The sequence below is a fragment of the Babylonia areolata genome, chromosome 13 (genome assembly GCF_041734735.1).
Source record: "Babylonia areolata isolate BAREFJ2019XMU chromosome 13, ASM4173473v1, whole genome shotgun sequence".
NCBI classification, from domain to species: Eukaryota; Metazoa; Mollusca; class Gastropoda; order Neogastropoda; family Buccinidae; genus Babylonia; species Babylonia areolata.
In genome coordinates, this window is record NC_134888.1 from 9,770,792 (window position 1) to 9,790,160 (window position 19,369).

General features: G+C 47.1%; 1 protein-coding gene across 5 annotated transcripts in view; it reads left to right on the plus strand.

Moving 5' to 3' along the window:
• LOC143289046 (peripheral plasma membrane protein CASK-like) overlaps positions 1 to 19,369 on the plus strand; it is a 661,124-nt gene that overhangs the window by 290,463 nt on the left and 351,292 nt on the right. For 2 of the 5 annotated variants that reach the window (XM_076597850.1, XM_076597848.1), the window contains exons 6-12: positions 413 to 588; positions 2,741 to 2,797; positions 12,330 to 12,505; positions 15,795 to 15,917; positions 16,127 to 16,207; positions 16,814 to 16,904; positions 18,209 to 18,330. In XM_076597850.1, coding sequence (XP_076453965.1) covers positions 413 to 588; positions 2,741 to 2,797; positions 12,330 to 12,505; positions 15,795 to 15,917; positions 16,127 to 16,207; positions 16,814 to 16,904; positions 18,209 to 18,330 — 826 coding nt within the window. The remainder of the gene's footprint in view (positions 1 to 412; positions 589 to 2,740; positions 2,798 to 12,329; positions 12,506 to 15,794; positions 15,918 to 16,126; positions 16,208 to 16,813; positions 16,905 to 18,208; positions 18,331 to 19,369) is intronic. The other 3 variants (XM_076597853.1, XM_076597851.1, XM_076597849.1) reach the window with 2 other exon arrangements.

Consider the following 19,369-nt stretch of genomic DNA (forward strand, 5'->3'; position numbering starts at 1 on the left):
TCGGATTTGGACCACCTGTGTCACGAGAGCATTGCAGCCAATATCATTAAACATTTCAGTGTTCTCTCTCTCTCTCTCTGACCTGACACTCAAGGCCTGACTAAGCGCGTTGGGTTACGCTGCTGTTGGTCAGGCATCTGCTTAGCAGATGTGTAGCGTATATGGATTTGTCCGAACGCAATGACGCCTCCTTGAGTAACTGAACTGAATTTATCTATCTGTCTGTCTCTCTCTCTATGTCTTTGTCTGTCTGTCTGTCTGTCTGTCTGTCTGTCTGTCTCTATCACTGTCCGTCTCTCTCTGTCTCTGTCTCTCTGTCTCTCTCTCTGTCTGTCTCTGTGTCTCTCTGTGTCTCTTTCTGCATCTCCCCCCTCTCCCTGTCCCCAGTCTGACACACTGTCTGTGGTTTCAGTCACTACATGCGGCAGATCCTGGAGGCCCTACGTTACTGTCACGCCAACGGCATCGTGCACCGTGACCTGAAGCCCCACTGTGTGCTGCTGGCCTCCAAGGAGAACTCGGCACCCGTCAAGCTGGGCGGATTCGGGGTGGCCACCCACCTGCCCGAGGGAGGCTACATCACCGGAGGTGGGACACACAGGGCCACCAGTAGCTGGGGGAGGGGGGTAGTTTGGGTGTGGGACGCTATGGGATGTGGGTAGATGGGGAGGGTGGGGGGCGTTGGAAGGGTGTCGGGGTACTATGGTTGAGGGTGATGGTGAGGTCGGGGTGGTGATGGAGGGACTTACGGGTGTTGGCGGGAGGGTGGACAGGTTGGGTGGTGGTGGTGAAATAGTGGTCCTGGAGAGGTAGGCGTGCGTTATAGGTTGGGTGAAGGGGAGGGGGTGGGGGGGCTGGCTGGTTCAATACGTCGTTAAAGGGAAGGGGAGAGGTGGAGGGACATGATAGAGACTGGTAGTCCATCTGTTATAGTCATGATTGCCCCCCCAGCCCCCATTATTAGAATTAACTTGAAGTTGAGAGGAACGACAAGCATTTTCTTTATTCCAGTAGTTCTTCGCACTACTTCTCCTAATCCCCGCCTCTTTCAGCCTTTGTCTTTCTTCGTCCTCCCTTCCTTCTTTCTTTGTTTTGGGTTATGAGTATTTGTTGTGATTGTTTGTTTATGACCCCAACGTTACGTTAGAAAGAAAAAAAATGACAATGCTGGAACGACAGTTGCGAAATATAAATTCATAAGAGTTGTCCACCGTAATGTGATGACGTGCGCTCGCTCATGCTTGTATGCGTGCGTGTGTGCGCATATGTGTATGCGCGCGCGCGTGTATGTGAGGGGGATGGGTGAGGAGAGGGAAGGGGGTTGGGGGGGGGGGGGTCTGCAGTACGGCTTATGTTCCTGGTAAGGCTACAAAGGAGTGTCAGAAGAGGGAAATGAAGTCTTGAGGTTCATTTCCTGAAGGCGATTCACAATTACGAAATTATGTGATAAAACGGAAGGGAAAAAACAAAACAAAAACAACAACAACAACAACAAACGTTGAAAGAGGGGGGAACGGGTGAAAGAAAGACAGAAAAAGGGGGGTGGGGTGGGGGGAGGGCATAGGAAGAAGAGGTAAGTACGAAAGGGAGAAAATAAAACGTGGACGATGCAGACGGCGATGAAAATGAAAGGAAGAGCGGAGGGAAAGAAGGACGGGGAGATGAACAGAAACTTAGACACACAAGAGGAAAAGTGTCGCTTTGAAGTTACAAGTAGGGGAGGAATAGTCAGGAAACGAAGGATCATTCGCTAGCTCAGCATGCGCGCTTAAAGTAGTTATTGACGAAAAACAAAACAAAAAACAACAAAACGTCCGTACTGTGTGTGAGACACGTGGGAGCATGGAGAGAGGGAGAAGAGAGGGGTCGGGTGGGGGTGCCTTTGAAGATTAAATGTGTGATAACTATTTGAATGAAAGCAAACGCTGATATCTTAGCACTTGACGCAGGTTTTAGTAGCTCTTGACGTGAAGAGATGCCGTCATAATTCCATTTTAGCGTCATTACTACGTTTCGCGTCTCTTTCAACCAGTTTATTAACTAAAAGCTTTCTGATTGTGTGGATTTGCATGTCAGCGGCATCTGTTTTCTCAAAAGCATGTTTGGATTTCAGTTAGCCTACATTCTATGAAGCAAGCAACATTTTTTTAGTCTAATGAGTAGGGGAAGAGAAGGCATTTCATTCTGACTTTTGGGCTGTCGTTCCAGCCATTTATGGGGAGCCTTTGCATGGAAGCTGTGTGCATGGACACAGTGTCGTCTGTTGTAGAGTTTTGTTGGGTTGTTGTGCGGTTGTAACGGGTATTGTTGTTGTCTGTACTTCGTTTATTCATAGTAATTATTATTATTATTATTATTATTGTTATTAGTGTTGTGTTGTGCTATGTTTTGGTTGATTCCGTCACCTGCACGTGATAATTACGCATCCGCATGGCATGTACATTTCTTTCCTTTTTTTCGTCTTCTTTTCTTTTTTGTTTGTCTGTGTTGTTACACACTGTTGCTGTTTGACTTGGTCACCTGTGTACGTGTGTACATAGCTTCCAGTGGTAACTGCCATGAACCTTAAACAAGCGCGTGTCAAGAGCGCGCCACTCATGTATGTGTATGCGTGTATATATAGGCCTACTTACAAACATGCTTCCATTCGTACTGAGACACGTTTATGTTGTGGCCAAGTGCCCTTTATGTGTGTGTAACTGGTGGTCTACATTGCCTTTGCCTGTATTTGCACTTGCAGACATAACGGAGCAACTAGGGGTTGAGCCCCTGGTTGACTTTCGAGAAGATATTGTGGGTAAGACACCATGCTAACCACTTAACCAGACTTGCTGTGGAGGGTGGTGGTGGGAATGCTGGGGTTGTGGTGATGAGGGGGTGGGGGCAGTGTGTGGAGGAGGAGGGTGAGGCAGGGAGAAACTATCTGTCAGCGTGTGAAGGAGGAGCATGGTGGAGGAGAATTACAATTCTGTTTTGAAGTCATTTTTTCTCCTTAGTGGAAGAAATTTACAGATCTGCCCTGAAACCTATTTTCCTCAATGATTGGAATGAAGATCATTTAAACAGAAGCTGAATAATTTCTCATCAAATAATTTGCCATGATGAATTAAAAAAAAAATTTTTTTTTTAATACATACACATTTTTTGTTTTGAAAGAAACGAAAGAAAAGGCAGGAGAATTATTGATTCAGATACAAATATAAAACTGCTTCATTCATCCTGTGCAGAACAAAATGAATAATAAAAAGAAAACAATGCCAACATTATTTTTACTGTCATTTTGCTACTGTTAGACCATGAAATGTCTTGTACGGGATTCTGTGCGGAAATTAAAACAAGCAATACAAAAACTCCGGGGGGTACAAACACCATTGTGACCGAAAATCTCTTCCAGTTGGGTGTGAGAATCAGTTGCGCAATAATCCCCTCCTCCCTTTGTGAATGCCTACGAGCAAAACATGTCTCACACACACTTCTTTTGGAAACGTTCAGCGTGCAGCTGGTTTGCCAAGGCGACGTGCACTTGTAGCCAGCACGTGAACCAACTTAGCGTTCAGAAAACCCTTGGCGTGTCCTGTCCTGTGTGCCAACGATCGATGAAACCGTCTGGGGGCTACAGGATGGGATGAGTACCTCAGTCCTGTCGGAAATTGCCTGTCCGAAGTGGAGTACCTGTAAAGTTCAGTCTTTGAGCGTAAACGGCACTAACTCGGCAGCAGATGTAGATAGAATGAACTGTTTTTATGTTGTCAGGCCGGGCGTAGGGGATGGGGGAGGAGGTGGGGGGGGGGGGTATGATGAGAATGATTGCGTAGCTGTACTAATGACAGATGGGCCGAAGATTTTAAGAGACGAATAACGCGATTTCAGAATCGGTTGGCAGTTTCAACACGAAAATGATTTTTCTCCCTCTCCGTTTTCCTTCCCTCATTCCCCCCTCTCCCCCCTCCCTCCTCCCCTTTTCTTTTGTGTGTGCACACTGATGGTGTAACTAGACTGAAGGCCGTTGGTGGCACTGGAGAGCGGAGAACGGTGAGTGTAGGCTTTTGGAGGAGGTGGACCACAGACCACAGACTGCACGGAGTCACCCACATCAGTCTGTTACTAGTTACACACCGTTACCGTTACACCACACTCTGCTGCCCACAGCAGTCTGTAACTAGTTACACACCGTTACCGTTACACCACACTCTGTTACCCACAGCAGTCTGTAACTGGTTGCACACCATTGCTGTCACACCATTTTCTGTTACCCACAGCAGTCTGTAACTGGTTGCACACCATTGCTGTCACACCATTTTCTGTTACCTACAGCAGCCTGTAACTAGTTACACACCATTGCCGTTAAATCCACACATACTCTGCTCAGAATTTAGGCTGGAAATGTGCACTATAAACAGAAGTCTACATATTACGAATTGCAGGATTTTGGTCAGTTCAGTGTGTAATCCTCACAACATCGGATAGTAAAACAATATACAGCACGAAGCACAGCGTCCAGACTGAATGCTGTGGAAGCAGGAGAATGGAGACCGTGAACGCTGAAAAATGTGGACTTTAAAGCGGACTTTAAACCATAGAATTAGGACTTTAAACCGGATTTTAAACCATAGCAAAATGAGGACTTTAAACCGGACTTAAAACCATAGCAAAATGAAGACTTTGAACCACAGCAGAATGTGGACTTCCTCCATCACATCGTCTTCACACACGAGCAGACATTTTCTCCGACACGCAATCGCTGTTGATGTCTCCGGGAAAGTTGTGTTTTTACCCTCCTCCTCCAGATTCATTTCATCCACATTTTGATTTTCATTCTTGTTACCGCACTTTTTGTTCTTCCTTTTGCTTTGGTTCTTTTTATTTATTTATTTTTTTTTTTCTTTTCTGTGAATGAACTCTAACTTTTGAAAAAAAACAACTCTTCCTTAACATTGAATGTTCTGTTGTAGAGGCAGAGTGGGGGTGGTCTTTCTTCAAAGGAGATAAACCAAGAAAACAACATAACTGTGTACAGTTTTCTGTGTGACAAGTTATTATTATTATTATTATTCCATTCCTTTTACTTCGTTTTACTTTATTTCGCTTATGTACACCCATTTTCATTTTGATTTTTATTTGATTTTTTTAAGGTAGTTTGTAGTTAGATGGTAGTTCCCCCAAGTCAGTGCATGAAAGACTAAGGAGACGTGCATGTGCTCACCTGTTAACGTTGAGCTTACTAACGTCTTGTAACAGCGGTGTACTGACTGACGTCTTGTAACAGCGCTGTACTGACGTCTTGTAACAGCGGTGTACTGACTGACGTCTTGTAACAGCGGTGTACTGACTGACGTCTTGTAACAGCGGTGTACTGACTGACGTCTTGTAACAGCGGTGTACTACTACGTCTTGTAACAGCGGTGTACTGACTGACTTCTTGTAACAGCGCTGTACTGACGACTCTTGTAACAGCGGTGTACTGACTGACTTCTTGTAACAGCGCTGTACTGACGTCTTGTAACAGCGGTGTACTGACGTCTTGTAACAGCGATGTACTGACTGACTTCTTGTAACAGCGCTGTACTGACGTCTTGTAACAGCGGTGTACTGACGTCTTGTAACAGCGGTGTACTGACTGACGTCTTGTGACAGCGGTGTACTGACTGACGTCTTGTAACAGCGGTGTACTGACTGACGTCTTGTGACAGCGGTGTACTGACTGACGTCTTGTAACAGCGGTGTACTGACTGACGTCTTGTGACAGCGGTGTACTGACTGACGTCTTGTGACAGCGGTGTACTGACTGACGTCTTGTAACAGTGGTACTGACTGACGTCTTGTAACAGCGGTGTACTGACTGACGTCTTGTAACAGCGGTGTACTGACTGACGTCTTGTGACAGCGGTACTGACTGACGTCTTGTAACAGCGATGTACTGACTGACGCAGGCCTGGGCACTGAGCAAAGTCTTATAACAACGCTACGCTTTCAGACATGACCGCAGTGATCGTATTAGTTTAGTCATGGTTTTGTGTGTGTGTCTGTTGCTCTTTTGTTCTTTTAACAGACGTATTTATGATTTAATTCCAGTGCTGTGTGGGATTTGTTGTTGTTGTTGTTGTTTGTTTGTTTGTTTGTTTAGTGAGTGTTGCAAATATATATATGTGTGAATGTTATATTTTTAATTCAAAGATACGTACACACGCACTTATTTATTCACGCATGCATGCATGGTACACACACCTATAAACATTAGCAAAAAATGCCCGTGTTCAGTGAAGCCCATATACACACGTTGGTAACGCACAGACTCTCCCTCTGCACTGCACACGGATGCACGGACACACGCAAGCACTAAGAGGGAGAAAGAGAGGGGGCTGGTGTAGTGTACACACCAGCTGTTTGATTTAAATACCCCCAAAAAATCATGAATGAAGTTTTTACGCTTTCCGATAAATTCAGTGTGAAATAGAGAGGGAGAGAGAGAGTGCGCGTGTGTGTGTGGAGGCGCCGTCGCAGAATCGGTCAGACGATGGACGTATGATCCAGTGTTCACCAGTGATCAGTGATGGACATATGACCCAGTGTTCACCAGTGATCAGTGATGGACATATGACCCAGTGTTCACCAGTGATGGACATATGATCCAGTGTTCACCAGTGATCAGTGATGGACATATGACCCAGTGTTCACCAGTGATGGACATGTGATCCAGTGTTCACCAGTGATCAGTGATGGACATATGACCCAGTGTTCACCAGTGATCAGTGATGGACATATGACCCAGTGTTCACCAGTGATCAGTGATGGACATATGACCCAGTGTTCACCAGTGATCAGTGATGGACATATGACCCAGTGTTCACCAGTGATCAGTGATGGACATATGACCCAGTGTTCACCAGTGATCAGTGATGGACGTATGATCCAGTGTTCACCAGTGATCAGTGATGGACATATGATCCAGTGTTCACCAGTGATCAGTGATGGACATATGATCCAGTGTTCACCAGTGATCAGTGATGGACATATGATCCAGTGTTCACCAGTGATCAGTGATGGACATATGATCCAGTGTTCACCAGTGATGGACATATGACCCAGTGTTCACCAGTGATCAGTGATGGACGTATGACCCAGTGTTCACCAGTGATCAGTGATGGACATATGATCCAGTGTTCACCAGTTCACCAGTGATGGACATATGACCCAGTGTTCACCAGTGATCAGTGATGGACGTATGACCCAGTGTTCACCAGTGATGGACATATGACCCAGTGTTCATCAGTTATCAGTGATGGACATATGATCCAGTGTTCACCAGTGATCAGCGATGGACGTATGACCCAGTGTTCACCAGTGATCAGGTTCGGGGCCCCGTTTCGGCATAGCGTTGTGTCCGTGGGAAAGGAAGTTCGATTTTCCTCACTCAACTGAGGTGTAAATGGGTGCATGACTTGGACTGGGGAAGGTCCAGACGGTAGAAGGAAAGGATAGGACCGAGCCGTGGACACAGTGGGTATGAATTAATTCACTGCCCCCAAGGTCGTAAAAATTAATGGCTATGGGATATCTAACCATGACCTTTCTGGTTTAAACAATCGATAAATGTTCGACTTTTGTAAACCAGAAAGAGGGGGAGAAGAAAAGGGGGAGTGGGTGTTTACTTTTTCTTTGCGATTAAGCTGCTTCATTAAAGAGTAGAAACAGAGATTGTGGAAGATGAGAGAGACGTTCCACCATAAACACGAGACGATAGTATGTCTTCATAGCTTTGCATCGATGAAAACAGCATTTTAAAGCCCATAGAATGTCCTCATAGCTTTGCATCGACGAAAACAGCATTTTAAAGCCCCTTCTCTTCATGTTAATCAACGCATTGCATTTACGTTAAAAAAAAATCTAATCCAACCAAACAAAAACTCCAGAGGAATTATGTTTGCCGTTTCATGCTTGCTTTTGGATGATTAAAATAGACTGCGGGAGGATTTGCAGTGTTTTGTTTCTGTGTTCATTTTGCATCTTTCGATTCTATTTCGCGTTTGGCGTGGCTTTTATGCGATACAGACATTTTTCTTTCGGCTTTCAGGTTGAATTTGTCAAATGGAATGAGGTTTAATTGCTTTTTTTCTCTGTTTTCTTTCAGGCCACTGTGGATACTTTTTTTTAGGGGGGGGGGGGGGGGGTCTTTGCCTCCTATTACTTCTTTGTATTTTATTTTGAAATTAGATTTTTTTAATTAAGAAAAAAACATTTTGATTGATTTTATTTTGAAGTGATTTGTTTTATTTTGTTGTGTGTTATTTCATTTTAAATGTTTCTGCGTAGCGTTTGTAAGCGTTTATGCTGAGTAAATCAAATGGTGATAAATATAATAATGATGATGATCATAAGAATAATGATACAGTTTTGGTTATTGTCATTGTCATTTTTTTTTTTTTTTTTGGTTTTGTTTTTGTTTTGTTGTTGTTGTTTTTTAACATTTATTATTATTGCTATTCTGCTTTTGTCGTTTCCTCTGTCTTTCTCAAAACATCTTTTTCTTTTTCTTCTACCGTTGGGTTGTCTCCTTTCTCATCAGTTTGTTCCCCATCCACCTTCCTTCTTTCTTTTTACTTACTCTTCTTCCTCCTCGTCTTGTCTCTATAATACCGTATTTATCGTATTGTATCGTACCGTATTTATCGTATTGTATCGTACGTATTTATCGTATCGTATTGTTTCGTACCGTATTATATCGTATCGTATCGTATTATATCGTATCGTATTATATTCTACCGTATCGTACGCAACGTATCGTATCGTATTATATCGTATTGTATCGTATCGTATCGTATTCTCTCGTAGCGTACTGTACCGTATCATACCGTATGTTATCGTATCGTAGTCACTGTGTGAAATTCAGGCTGCTGTCCTCGGGCAGAGCGGGTCGCCACAGTGTAGCGCAAGTGGATTTGTTTTAATGTCAAAGTGGATTTGTTTTGTATTAATGTCAAAGTGGATTGGATTTGTTTTAATGTCAAAGTGGATTTGTTTTAATGTCAAAGTGGATTTGATTTGTTTTAATGTCAAAGTGGATTTGATTTGTTTTAATGTCAAAGTGGATTTGTTTTGTTTTAATGTCAAAGTGGATTTGTTTTAATGTCAAAGTGGATTTGTTTTGTTTTAATGTCAAAGTGGATTGGATTTGTTTTAATGTCAAAGTGGATTTGTTTTAATGTCAAAGTGGATTTGTTTTGTTTTAATGTCAAAGTGGATTTGTTTTGTTTTAATGTCAAAGTGGATTGGATTTGTTTTAATGTCAAAGTGGATTTGTTTTAATGTCAAAGTGGATTTGATTTGTTTTAATGTCAAAGTGGATTTGTTTTGTTTTAATGTCAAAGTGGATTTGTTTTGTTTTAATGTCAAAGTGGATTGGATTTGTTTTAATGTCAAAGTGGATTGGATTTGTTTTAATATCAAAGTAGTTTGTTTTAATATCAGAGTGGATTGTTTTGATGTCAAAGAGGAATTTGCCGGGTACAGCCATTTGTTGCCTTGGGTTCTTTTACGCGTGCTAAGCTAAGCTTGAGACCTCAGTTTATCATCTCATTTCTGTTTCTTTGTTTGTTTGATCTTTTTTTTATATAAACATTTTGTTGTGCCTGTCTTTTTCATGTCTTTATCCTGACTCCTGTCCTTTTGCTGTTGCTCTTCTCCCTGCTTCTCTCCCTGCGTCTCTCTCCCTGTCCCTCTCCCTGCGTCTCTCTCCCTGTCCCTCTCCTTGCGTCTCTCTCCCTGTCCCTCTCCCTGCGTCTCTCCCTGTCCCTCTCCCTGCGTCTCTCTCCCTGTCCCTCTCCCTGCGTCTCTCCCTGTCCCTCTCCCTGCGTCTCTCCCTGTCCCTCTCCCAGCGTCTCTCTCCCTGTCCCTCTCCCTGCGTCCCTCTCTCAGCGTCTCTCCCTGTCCCTCTCCCTGCTTCTCTCCCTGTCCCTCTCCCAGCGTCTCTCCCTGTCCCTCTCCCAGCGTCTCTCTCCCTGTCCCTCTCCCTGCGTCTCTCCCTGTCCCTCTCCCTGTCCCTCTCCCTGCGTCTCTCCCTGTCCCTCTCCCTGCGTCTCTCCCTGTCCCTCTCCCAGCGTCTCTCTCCCTGTCCCTTTCCTTGCGTCTCTCCCTGTCCCTCTCCCTGCTTCTCTCCGTCTCTCCCTGTCCCTCTCCCTGCGTCTCTCTCCCTGTCCCTTTCCTTGCGTCTCTCCCTGTCCCTCTCCCTGCTTCTCTCCGTCTCTCCCTGTCCCTCTCCCTGCGTCTCTCCCTGTCCCTCTCCCTGCTTCTCTCCGTCTCTCCCTGTCCCTCTCCCTGCGTCTCTCCCTGTCCCTCTCCCTGCTTCTCTCCGTCTCTCCCTGTCCCTCTCCCTGCGTCTCTCCCTGTCCCTCTCCCTGTCCCTCGCCCTGCGTCTCTCCCTGTCCCTCTCCCTGCGTCTCTCCCTGTCCCTCTCCCTGCGTCTCTCCCTGTCCCTCTCCCTGTCCCTCGCCCTGCGTCTCTCCCTGTCCCTCTCCCTGCGTCTCTCCCTGTCCCTCTCCCTGCGTCTCTCCCTGTCCCTCTCCCAGCGTCTCTCTCCCTGTCCCTTTCCCTGCGTCTCTCCCTGTCCCTCTCCCTGCGTCTCTCCCTGTCCCTCTCCCAGCGTCTCTCTCCCTGTCCCTTTCCCTGCGTCTCTCCCTGTCCCTCTCCCTGCTTCTCTCCGTCTCTCCCTGTCCCTCTCCCTGCGTCTCTCCCTGTCCCTCTCCCTGCTTCTCTCCGTCTCTCCCTGTCCCTCTCCCTGCGTCTCTCCCTGTCCCTCTCCCTGTCCCTCGCCCTGCGTCTCTCCCTGTCCCTCTCCCTGCGTCTCTCCCTGTCCCTCGCCCTGCGTCTCTCCCTGTCCCTCTCCCTGCGTCTCTCCCTGTCCCTCTCCCAGCGTCTCTCTCCCTGTCCCTTTCCCTGCGTCTCTCCCTGTCCCTCTCCCTGCTTCTCTCCGTCTCTCCCTGTCCCTCTCCCTGCGTCTCTCCCTGTCCCTCTCCCTGCTTCTCTCCGTCTCTCCCTGTCCCTCTCCCTGCGTCTCTCCCTGTCCCTCTCCCTGCTTCTCTCCGTCTCTCCCTGTCCCTCTCCCAGCGTCTCTCTCCCTGTCCCTCTCCCAGCGTCTCTCTCCCTGTCCCTCTCCCAGCGTCTCTCTCCCTGTCCCTCTCCCAGCGTCTCTCTCCCTGTCCCTCTCCCTGCGTCTCTCCCTGTCCCTCTCCCAGCGTCTCTCTCCCTGTCCCTCTCCCAGCGTCTCTCTCCCTGTCCCTCTCCCTGCGTCTCTCTCCCTGTCCCTCTCCCAGCGTCTCTCTCCCTGTCCCTCTCTCTGCGTCTCTCCCTGTCCCTCTCCCAGCGTCTCTCCCCCTGTCCCTCTCCCAGCGTCTCTCTCCCTGTCCCTCTCTCTGCGTCACTCTCTCAGCGTCTCTCCCCCTGTCCCTCCCCATGCGTCTCTCCCTGTCCCTCTGCCCGTCCCTCTCCCTGCGTCTCTCTCTCCCCCCCTCTCTCTCTGTCACTCTCCCTCTCTTTCTCTCTCTCTCCCTGCATCTCTTCCTGTCCCCCCTCTCTCTCTCATTCTTTCCCCCCCCTCTCTCTGCGTCTCTGTCCTTGTATCTCTCTCTCTCTCCCTGTCCCTCTCCCTGCGTCTCTCTCCCCCCCCTCTCTCTCCCTGTCCCTCTCCCTGCGTCTCTCTCCCCCCCCTCTCTCTCTGTCCCTCTCCCTGCATCTCTCTCCCTGTCCCTCTCCCTGCCTCTCTCTCCCTGTCCCTCTCCCTGCGTCTCTCCCCCCCCTCTCTCTCTGTCCCTCTCCCTGCATCTCTCTCCCTGTCCCTCTCCCTGCCTCTCTCTCCCTGCCTCTCTCCCTGCGTCTCTCTCTCTCTTTCTCTCTCTCCTGTCCCTCGCTCCCTTCTCTCCCCTTCTCTCCCTCCTACCCCTGTTTCCTTTCTGCGCCTGTCCTCTGTCCTTTTTCCTGCTCTTCCTCTCCCTGTTCCCCTTCCTTCCTTCCTGCCCCCTCCCCGCTCCCTGTGGTCTCCTTGGCCTGTGGACGTGGGTCTGTGGAGGTTTGACCCCCCCCCCCCCGGCCCCCCGGCCCCACTCTCTGTCCTCAAGCCACCGGCAGACTTTTATTCCCCCTCCGTCACCTCGTTTCTCTCCTCATTGCCCTTTCTTCTTCTTCTTCTCGCTGTCAAAATGTATAGATAGATAGATAAATACATAGCTAGATACGTGTGTGTGTGTGTGTGTGTGTGTGTGTGTGTGTGAATACATGATGTGGCTTGTTGACCAATGGAGGTTTGAACCTTCTCTCCAACTGTGTGTATGTGCCGGCAGGCCGGGTGGGCACGCCGCAGTACATGGCCCCCGAGGTGATCGAACGCAAGCCGTACGGGTGCGAGGTGGACATGTGGGGAGCGGGTGTGTTGCTCTTCATTCTGCTGGGGGGCTACCCGCCCTTCAGCGGCACCCGACAGCGGCTCTACGACATCATCTGCCACGGCACCTACCATGTGAGACTGGTGCTTGGGGGGAGGTAGTGACGACGACGTTGATGATGATGATGGTGATGGTGGTGATAAGGATAATAACAACGACAGTGTTCATGACCATGCTGCTGGTGGTGGTGGCGGTGGTGATGGTATAGTGACGACGACGTTGATGATGATGATGGTGATGGTGGTGATAAGGATAATAACAACGACAGTGTTCATGACCATGCTGGTGGTGGTGGTGGTGGTGGTGATGGTATAGAGACGACGACGTCGATGATGATGATGGTGATAAGGATAACAACAACGACAGTGTTCATGACCATGCTGGTGGTGGTGGTGGTGGTGGTGATGGTGGAATAGTGACGACGACGTTGACGATGATGATGATGATAAGGATAATAACAACATAGTGTTTGTGACAATGCTGATGGCGGTGCTGGTGGTATAGTGTCGACGACGACGACGATGATGATGGTGATGATAAGGATAACAACAACATTGTGTTTGTGACAATGCGGATGGTGGTGGTGGTTTAGTTACAACGACGACGACGACGATGATGATGATAACAAATAGTGTTTATGACAATGCTGCTGTCGCTGCTGCTACTAATTCTTTCTGCTGGTGATATAGTGGTGGTGGTGGTGGTGGTGATGATGAGGATAACAGCAACATTAACGACAATGATGATAATGATGCTACTGCTAGTTTCTGCTGATGGTATATAGTTGTGGTGGCCATGGTGATGATAGTGATGATGATATGCTTAACAACAACATCAACTACGATGATGATGACAATGATGATCATCATGATACTAGTTTCTGCTGGTGGTGTGTGATGATGTGATGATGATGATAACAACGATGATGATGGTACTACTACTAGTTTCTATTCCAGTTTCTTTTATCAAAGAGGCACCAAAGCCGTGCAGAGTGATCCAGACAACAACTACTACAACTACGACTACTACTACTTCCACTACCACTACTGGTGACGATGATCGTTTTGAAGTTTGATGGTGATGATATTGATGACAATGACATTGATAATTATACAGATGATATTGATGACAATGACATTGATAATTATACAGATGATACTATTACTACTCCTGCTGCAACTGATAGTAATGGTGACGACGATGACAGCTCAGCCACCAGCAATGATACCAGTACTACTACCACTACTACAACTACTGACAGTGGTCAGACTGACCGTACTGACGATGACAGCTCATCCAGTGTCCATATCTGACAACACCCCATCGCGCTGTTTGTTCTTCATCCCCTCCCTCTCCACAACACAGTTGTATGTCGTCATGAATGGAAGGTGCCGGGAGAGAGAGAGAGAGAGAGAGAGAGAGAGAGAGAGTGTGTGTGTGTGTGTGTGTGTGTGTCTGTCTGTCTGTCTGTCTGTGTGTGCGTGTGTGTGTGTGTGCGTGTGTCTGTGTATTTATGTGTGCGCGCACTACTGAGCGAGAGAGATAAACAACCAGCCAAACACACACACACACACACACACACACATAGAGGGTGGGTGAAGAAAGATCAGGTGAAGTCTAGCCGAAGAATTATTAGTGCGTCTGAAGTGCTCTCTTAATTAGGCGACTTCTCTGCCTTGCCGTTTTAATTATCGAGCAGTTAGTCTATGATCTTCGCTCTCTCTGTCCCTGTTTCTCTCTGTCTATCAATCTCTGTCTGTCTGTCTGTCTGTCTGCCTCTCCCTCCCCCCGTCCCTCCCCCCCCCTCTCTCTCCACTGTGAGGTCGCTATGTTCCTTCATATGTCTGGGTTGGCCTGCTTCAGATGTCTGCCAGTGTTGGTGTCTGTGAAGTTGTGTGTTAAATGCTTGTTCAGTGCCCTGTTTGCCTCCTCTGGCGACTTGCTTGTTTCTGTGCTGGATTTACTTCAAAGGTCCCCAACCGTTCGGCACAGCTGAGGGTGGTTCTGGTTTTCCTGTGGTGGGTTTGAATGTTTGTTTTGTTTGTTTGTTTTTATACTGTTGTTCTTGGGTTTCTTCATTGTTTTCCTCTTGAAAGAAAATAAAACAAGACGAAGACAATCAGTTAGAAAAAAATGATTCGGAAGCGATATGCTTTTTCTCCCCGTTAAAGGAACTCCATGCTGAGTGTTCTGAGCAGGCCCAAAGGTGGTGTGGGCCCACGTGGTAGGCAGAGGCCCCTCTGCACAGATCCCATGGTGTCCATGGTCCATGTTACACTGCACACATCCCGTGGTGTCCATGGTCCATGTTACACTGCACACATCCCGTGGTGTCCATGGTCCATGTTACACTGCACACATCCCGTGGTGTCCTTGGTCCATGTTACACTGCACACATCCCGTGGTGTCCATGGTCCATGTTACACTGCACACATCCCGTGGTGTCCTTGGTCCATGTTACACTGCACACATCCCGTGGTGTCCTTGGTCCATGTTACACTGCACACATCCCGTGGTGTCCATGGTCCATGTTACACTGTTGGTGATGATGATAGTGGTGGTAAAGATGTTGGTGACGTTGATGGTGGTGGTAATGATGGTGGTGGTAAAGATGTTGGTGACGATGATGGTGGTGGTGATGATGGTGGTAAGTATAATGTTGGTGATGTTGATGGTGATGGTGGTAAAGATGTTGGTGACGATGATGGTGGTGGTGATGATGGTGGTAAGTATAATGTTGGTGATGTTGATGGTGATGGTGGTAAAGATGTTGGTGACAGTTTCAGTTTCAGTGACAGTGATGGTGGTGTTGATAATGCTGGTGATTATAATGTTGGTAACGATGATGGTGACGAAGATGGTGGTGGTGGTAAAGATGTTGGTGATGATGATGATAGTGGTGGTGAAGATGTTGGTGATGATGATGGTGGTGATGATGGTGGTGGTGAAAATGTTGGTAACGATGATGGTGACGAAGATGGTGGTGGTGGTAAAGATGTTGGTGATGATGATGATAGTGGTGGTGAAGATGTTGGTGATGATGATGGTGGTGATGAATATGTTGGTGATGATGATGGTGATGATGATGGTGGTGGTGAAAATGTTGGTGACGATGATGATGTGGTGAAAATGTTGGTGACGATGATGGTGGTGGCGATGATGGTGGTGGCGATGATGTGGTTGCGAAAATGTATGAGGTAATGTAGGTGACGACAGAAAGATGAGGAATGTGGTTGACAGGTTATATGTGGTGCCCCAACTGTCATCCATACTAAGGGACAAGTGAAGTGAAAGTGAGGTGACGACGACTGTGACTCAAATGATGAAGATAGTGATGACGATGATGGTGGTGATGTGTGACAGATGAAGGCCAAGACGTGGATCAACGTGTCAGCCTCAGCCAAGGACCTGGTGATGAAGCTGCTGGACCTGAACCCCCAAACCAGACTCACTGTGGAGGCCGCGCTAGACCATCCCTGGATCAAGGTGAGGGGCAGGGTTATGGGTGGTGGTAGTGTGTGGTGCGGGGAGGGGGGGGGGGTTTGGTGTGTGTTGTGTGTCTGTGTCTCTGTGTGCGTGCGCGAGTGTTTCTGGCTCTGCCATCTTCTTCCTCGCTCTCGCTCTCTCTCTCTGTGTGTGTGTGTGTGTGTGTGTGTGTGATCACTGACCATGGACCTATATACTTATGGTTGCAGTCCAAACGGGAAGTACCCAGGGTCCATCTGCACGAAACTGTGGAAGAGCTGAAAAAATTCAACGCAAGAAGAAAACTGAAGGTAAAAAAAAAAGAGAAAAAAAAATCCCCAGAAAAAAATGCAACAAACAACATCAACACCATAGAATCAACATGGATACAAAGGTGATAAGAATTGAACCACTAGTCAAGGTATCTTTTAGATAAAAGACAGACAGACAGACACACACACACACACACACACACACACACACACACACACACACACACACACACCATTATTGTTGTTATTCTCATCATCATCATCATCATGGTTATTATTGTCGTTGTTGTTATGAATGTTGCAACAGCAGTAGTCGCAATGGTCCAAGTAGTTGTAAATGATGTCGGAATTGGTCAGTTTTCCAAAATATTACCTTGATCGATTATGTAAAAATGTTGGTATGCATAGAAACCAAAAACAGACAGACAGACACACACACACACACACACACACACACACACACACACACACACACACACACACACACACACACACACACACACACACGATCGCACGCATGCACGCACCCCCCTCACCCCCCCCCCCCCCCCCACCCACACCATGTCAAGTGTTCTTCTGTAGTATCAGAGTTGAGAAATGACGTGTGGTGATGCCAAGCAACATGATGATGACGATGTGTCTCAGGGAGCCATCATGGCGGCTGTGTCCAGCGCCAAGTGGAGCTCCTTCTACAGCGACCCAGATGATGTCATTGACGACGAGATGACGTCGGCTGGTGAGTGACGTCCTCTTGGACTCCGTGATCAGTGTTAGATTCAGAACTTTGCCCTTTACCGTTGTCCCCCCTCTCTCCCCCACCCCTGCGAAACCCCCGCAACACACACACACACACACACATAATGGTTTCAAACTTGTGTGAGAGTCTGTAAGTGATTGGCTGGTTGAAGGTGAATTGAATTAACGTTCGTTGATGTTTTTTGATTGATTGATATGGATACTTATACAGCGCCTGTGCTCGATCAGATACCATGCTCAAAGCATTTATAAACACGGAGTTATGTGCACAGCAGGCTGTCTACCAAGGTAGAGCCAACTGAAAGCCGCCTTTAGTCACTCACCGTTTGTTTCCTGTGTCATTCAGTCTGGCTTCACACGCAAGCACACATGCAGAGTTGATTTTACTGCGAAATAGACAATACTTTGTTGTCTTGCGCTGCTGATACTGCTACTGATACTGCGCTGAGTGCCTGCTACACACGGGACCATGGTTTATGTGTTTTGTTATCTTAGTTTCTGTTTTTCTCTCTTGTGTTTTCTCACTGTGTTTTGTTCTATGGTTTCCTACTGTGTGTGTGTGTGTGTGTGTGTGTGTGTGTGTGTTTATGCATTAGAAAGAGTGGGTGACTATACTGTTCATGATAATTGGAATTAACTGGATATCATCACAACAGGTTTCTCTGTGTGAACTTTGGACTCCCCCCTCCCCCCTCCTCCCCCAGGAGAATTTCAGAGATAAAGAGTGATAAAAACAAAGAACTCGGGGGATATAATGCTGACATTTAATTTCTACAATTGCTTTGTTATTAGTATTAGTAGTAGCAGTAGTAGTACTATTGTTGTTGTTGAAACATGGTCATAGCAGCAGCCAGCTTAAAGAAGACAACTCAGAAGACTTCGCAGAATGTTCATGTCCTAGTTTCAGATTCCTTTGACCTGCCTTGAGCTCATTACAGCTGTTGATATTATTCTTTGAAAAAATAATGTTATGATGATTATTATCGCAGTTATTGTTCTTATAATTGTTTTTAACAAATGTTTTGATTTTTAGTATCATCGTAATTGTTATTGTAGTTGTCATTGTCATTACAAAAACCTAGAGAAAACCAATGGGCCAATTCCCAGCATAGTACACTGCTTCTCCGCCACACACACACACACACACACACACACACACACACACATGTGCAGTGTCGAAGGGAAATAACCATGTTCTCCGCCACAGAACTAAAAGCATGCCCAGCGACCAAAATATTTTGCCAGTGGTCTAAGGGAAGTAACCGTGTTTGCCTTGTGTCCAAGGAGCTGTGAGCGCCGTACTTGACTCCCTTGAAGAGATCCAGTGCCTGTCGGACGGCGCGGACCAGGAGAAGGGCTTTCTGGAGCATGTCTTCCAGGACAGGAGGCTCTGCTCCCTGCTGAGCGTGAGTACACCCCGTCCTGTCCTTTGAGGCTCTGTGGCTTGTCTCCTCAGTGTTTCGCGGGCTGCGCAGCGAGCATGCACGAACAGTCATGCATTCATATGCAGGCACCTCCCTTCATGTAAAATAGTTTACATGGGTATTTTAACAGCAACAACAACAATAACAACAGCAAAAGAAAAAAAGAAAAAGAAAAAAAAAGGAGAGACAGAGAGAAAATTGAGTATCTGTTACCCTTACTTGCAGTACCTGCCCATGTAATTGTAGTTCAAGCAACCCAACCCTTACTTATGCATGCACCCACACTTGAAATGTATGCACCAACATTTGTCATGCAGACCCATTTGTACGCATGGTGCAGACACATTGAGAGGCACACAGGCATACACAAACACATGAAAACACCTGTGGACAGGGTTGTGTTGTTGCTTCTGTTATTTATTTATCCATTTTATTTTAAAGAGGAGTATTTTCAGTGGTTTTGTTTACAGTGTCAAGTCCATGCTAATGTATGGTGATCGTGGAGTGGTGGTGGTAGTGTTGAGATTGGTGGTGGTGGTTTTGTTGGGGGTTGGATGGTGGTGTTAGGGGTTGGATAGTGGTGGTGGTGGTGTGGTTGAGGTTGGATGGTGGTGGTGGTGGTGGTAGTGGTGGTGGTGGTTTTGAGATTGGTAGTGGTGGTTTTGTTGATGGTTGGATGGTGGTGGTGGTGGTGTTAGGGGTTGGATAGTGGTGGTGGTGGTGTGGTTGAGGTTGGATGGTGGTGGTGGTGGTAGTGGTGGTGGTGGTGTAAGGTGATGTTGCGTCGGTGTGACTCAAACACCCCTCCCTTTCCCAACTATGTCTCTCTTTCGGTCTCTTTCTGTCTGTCTGTCTCTGTATCTGTCTCTCTGTCTTCCCCCCTCTCTGTCTCTCTCCTCGTGTTTGTGTCTTTCACCTATGTCTGTTTGTCTGTCTATCTGTCTGTCAGTCTCTCTCTCACCCTCTTACGCCCCCCCCCCCTCTCTCTCCCTCTCTCATTCACTCACCCACTCTGTCGTTT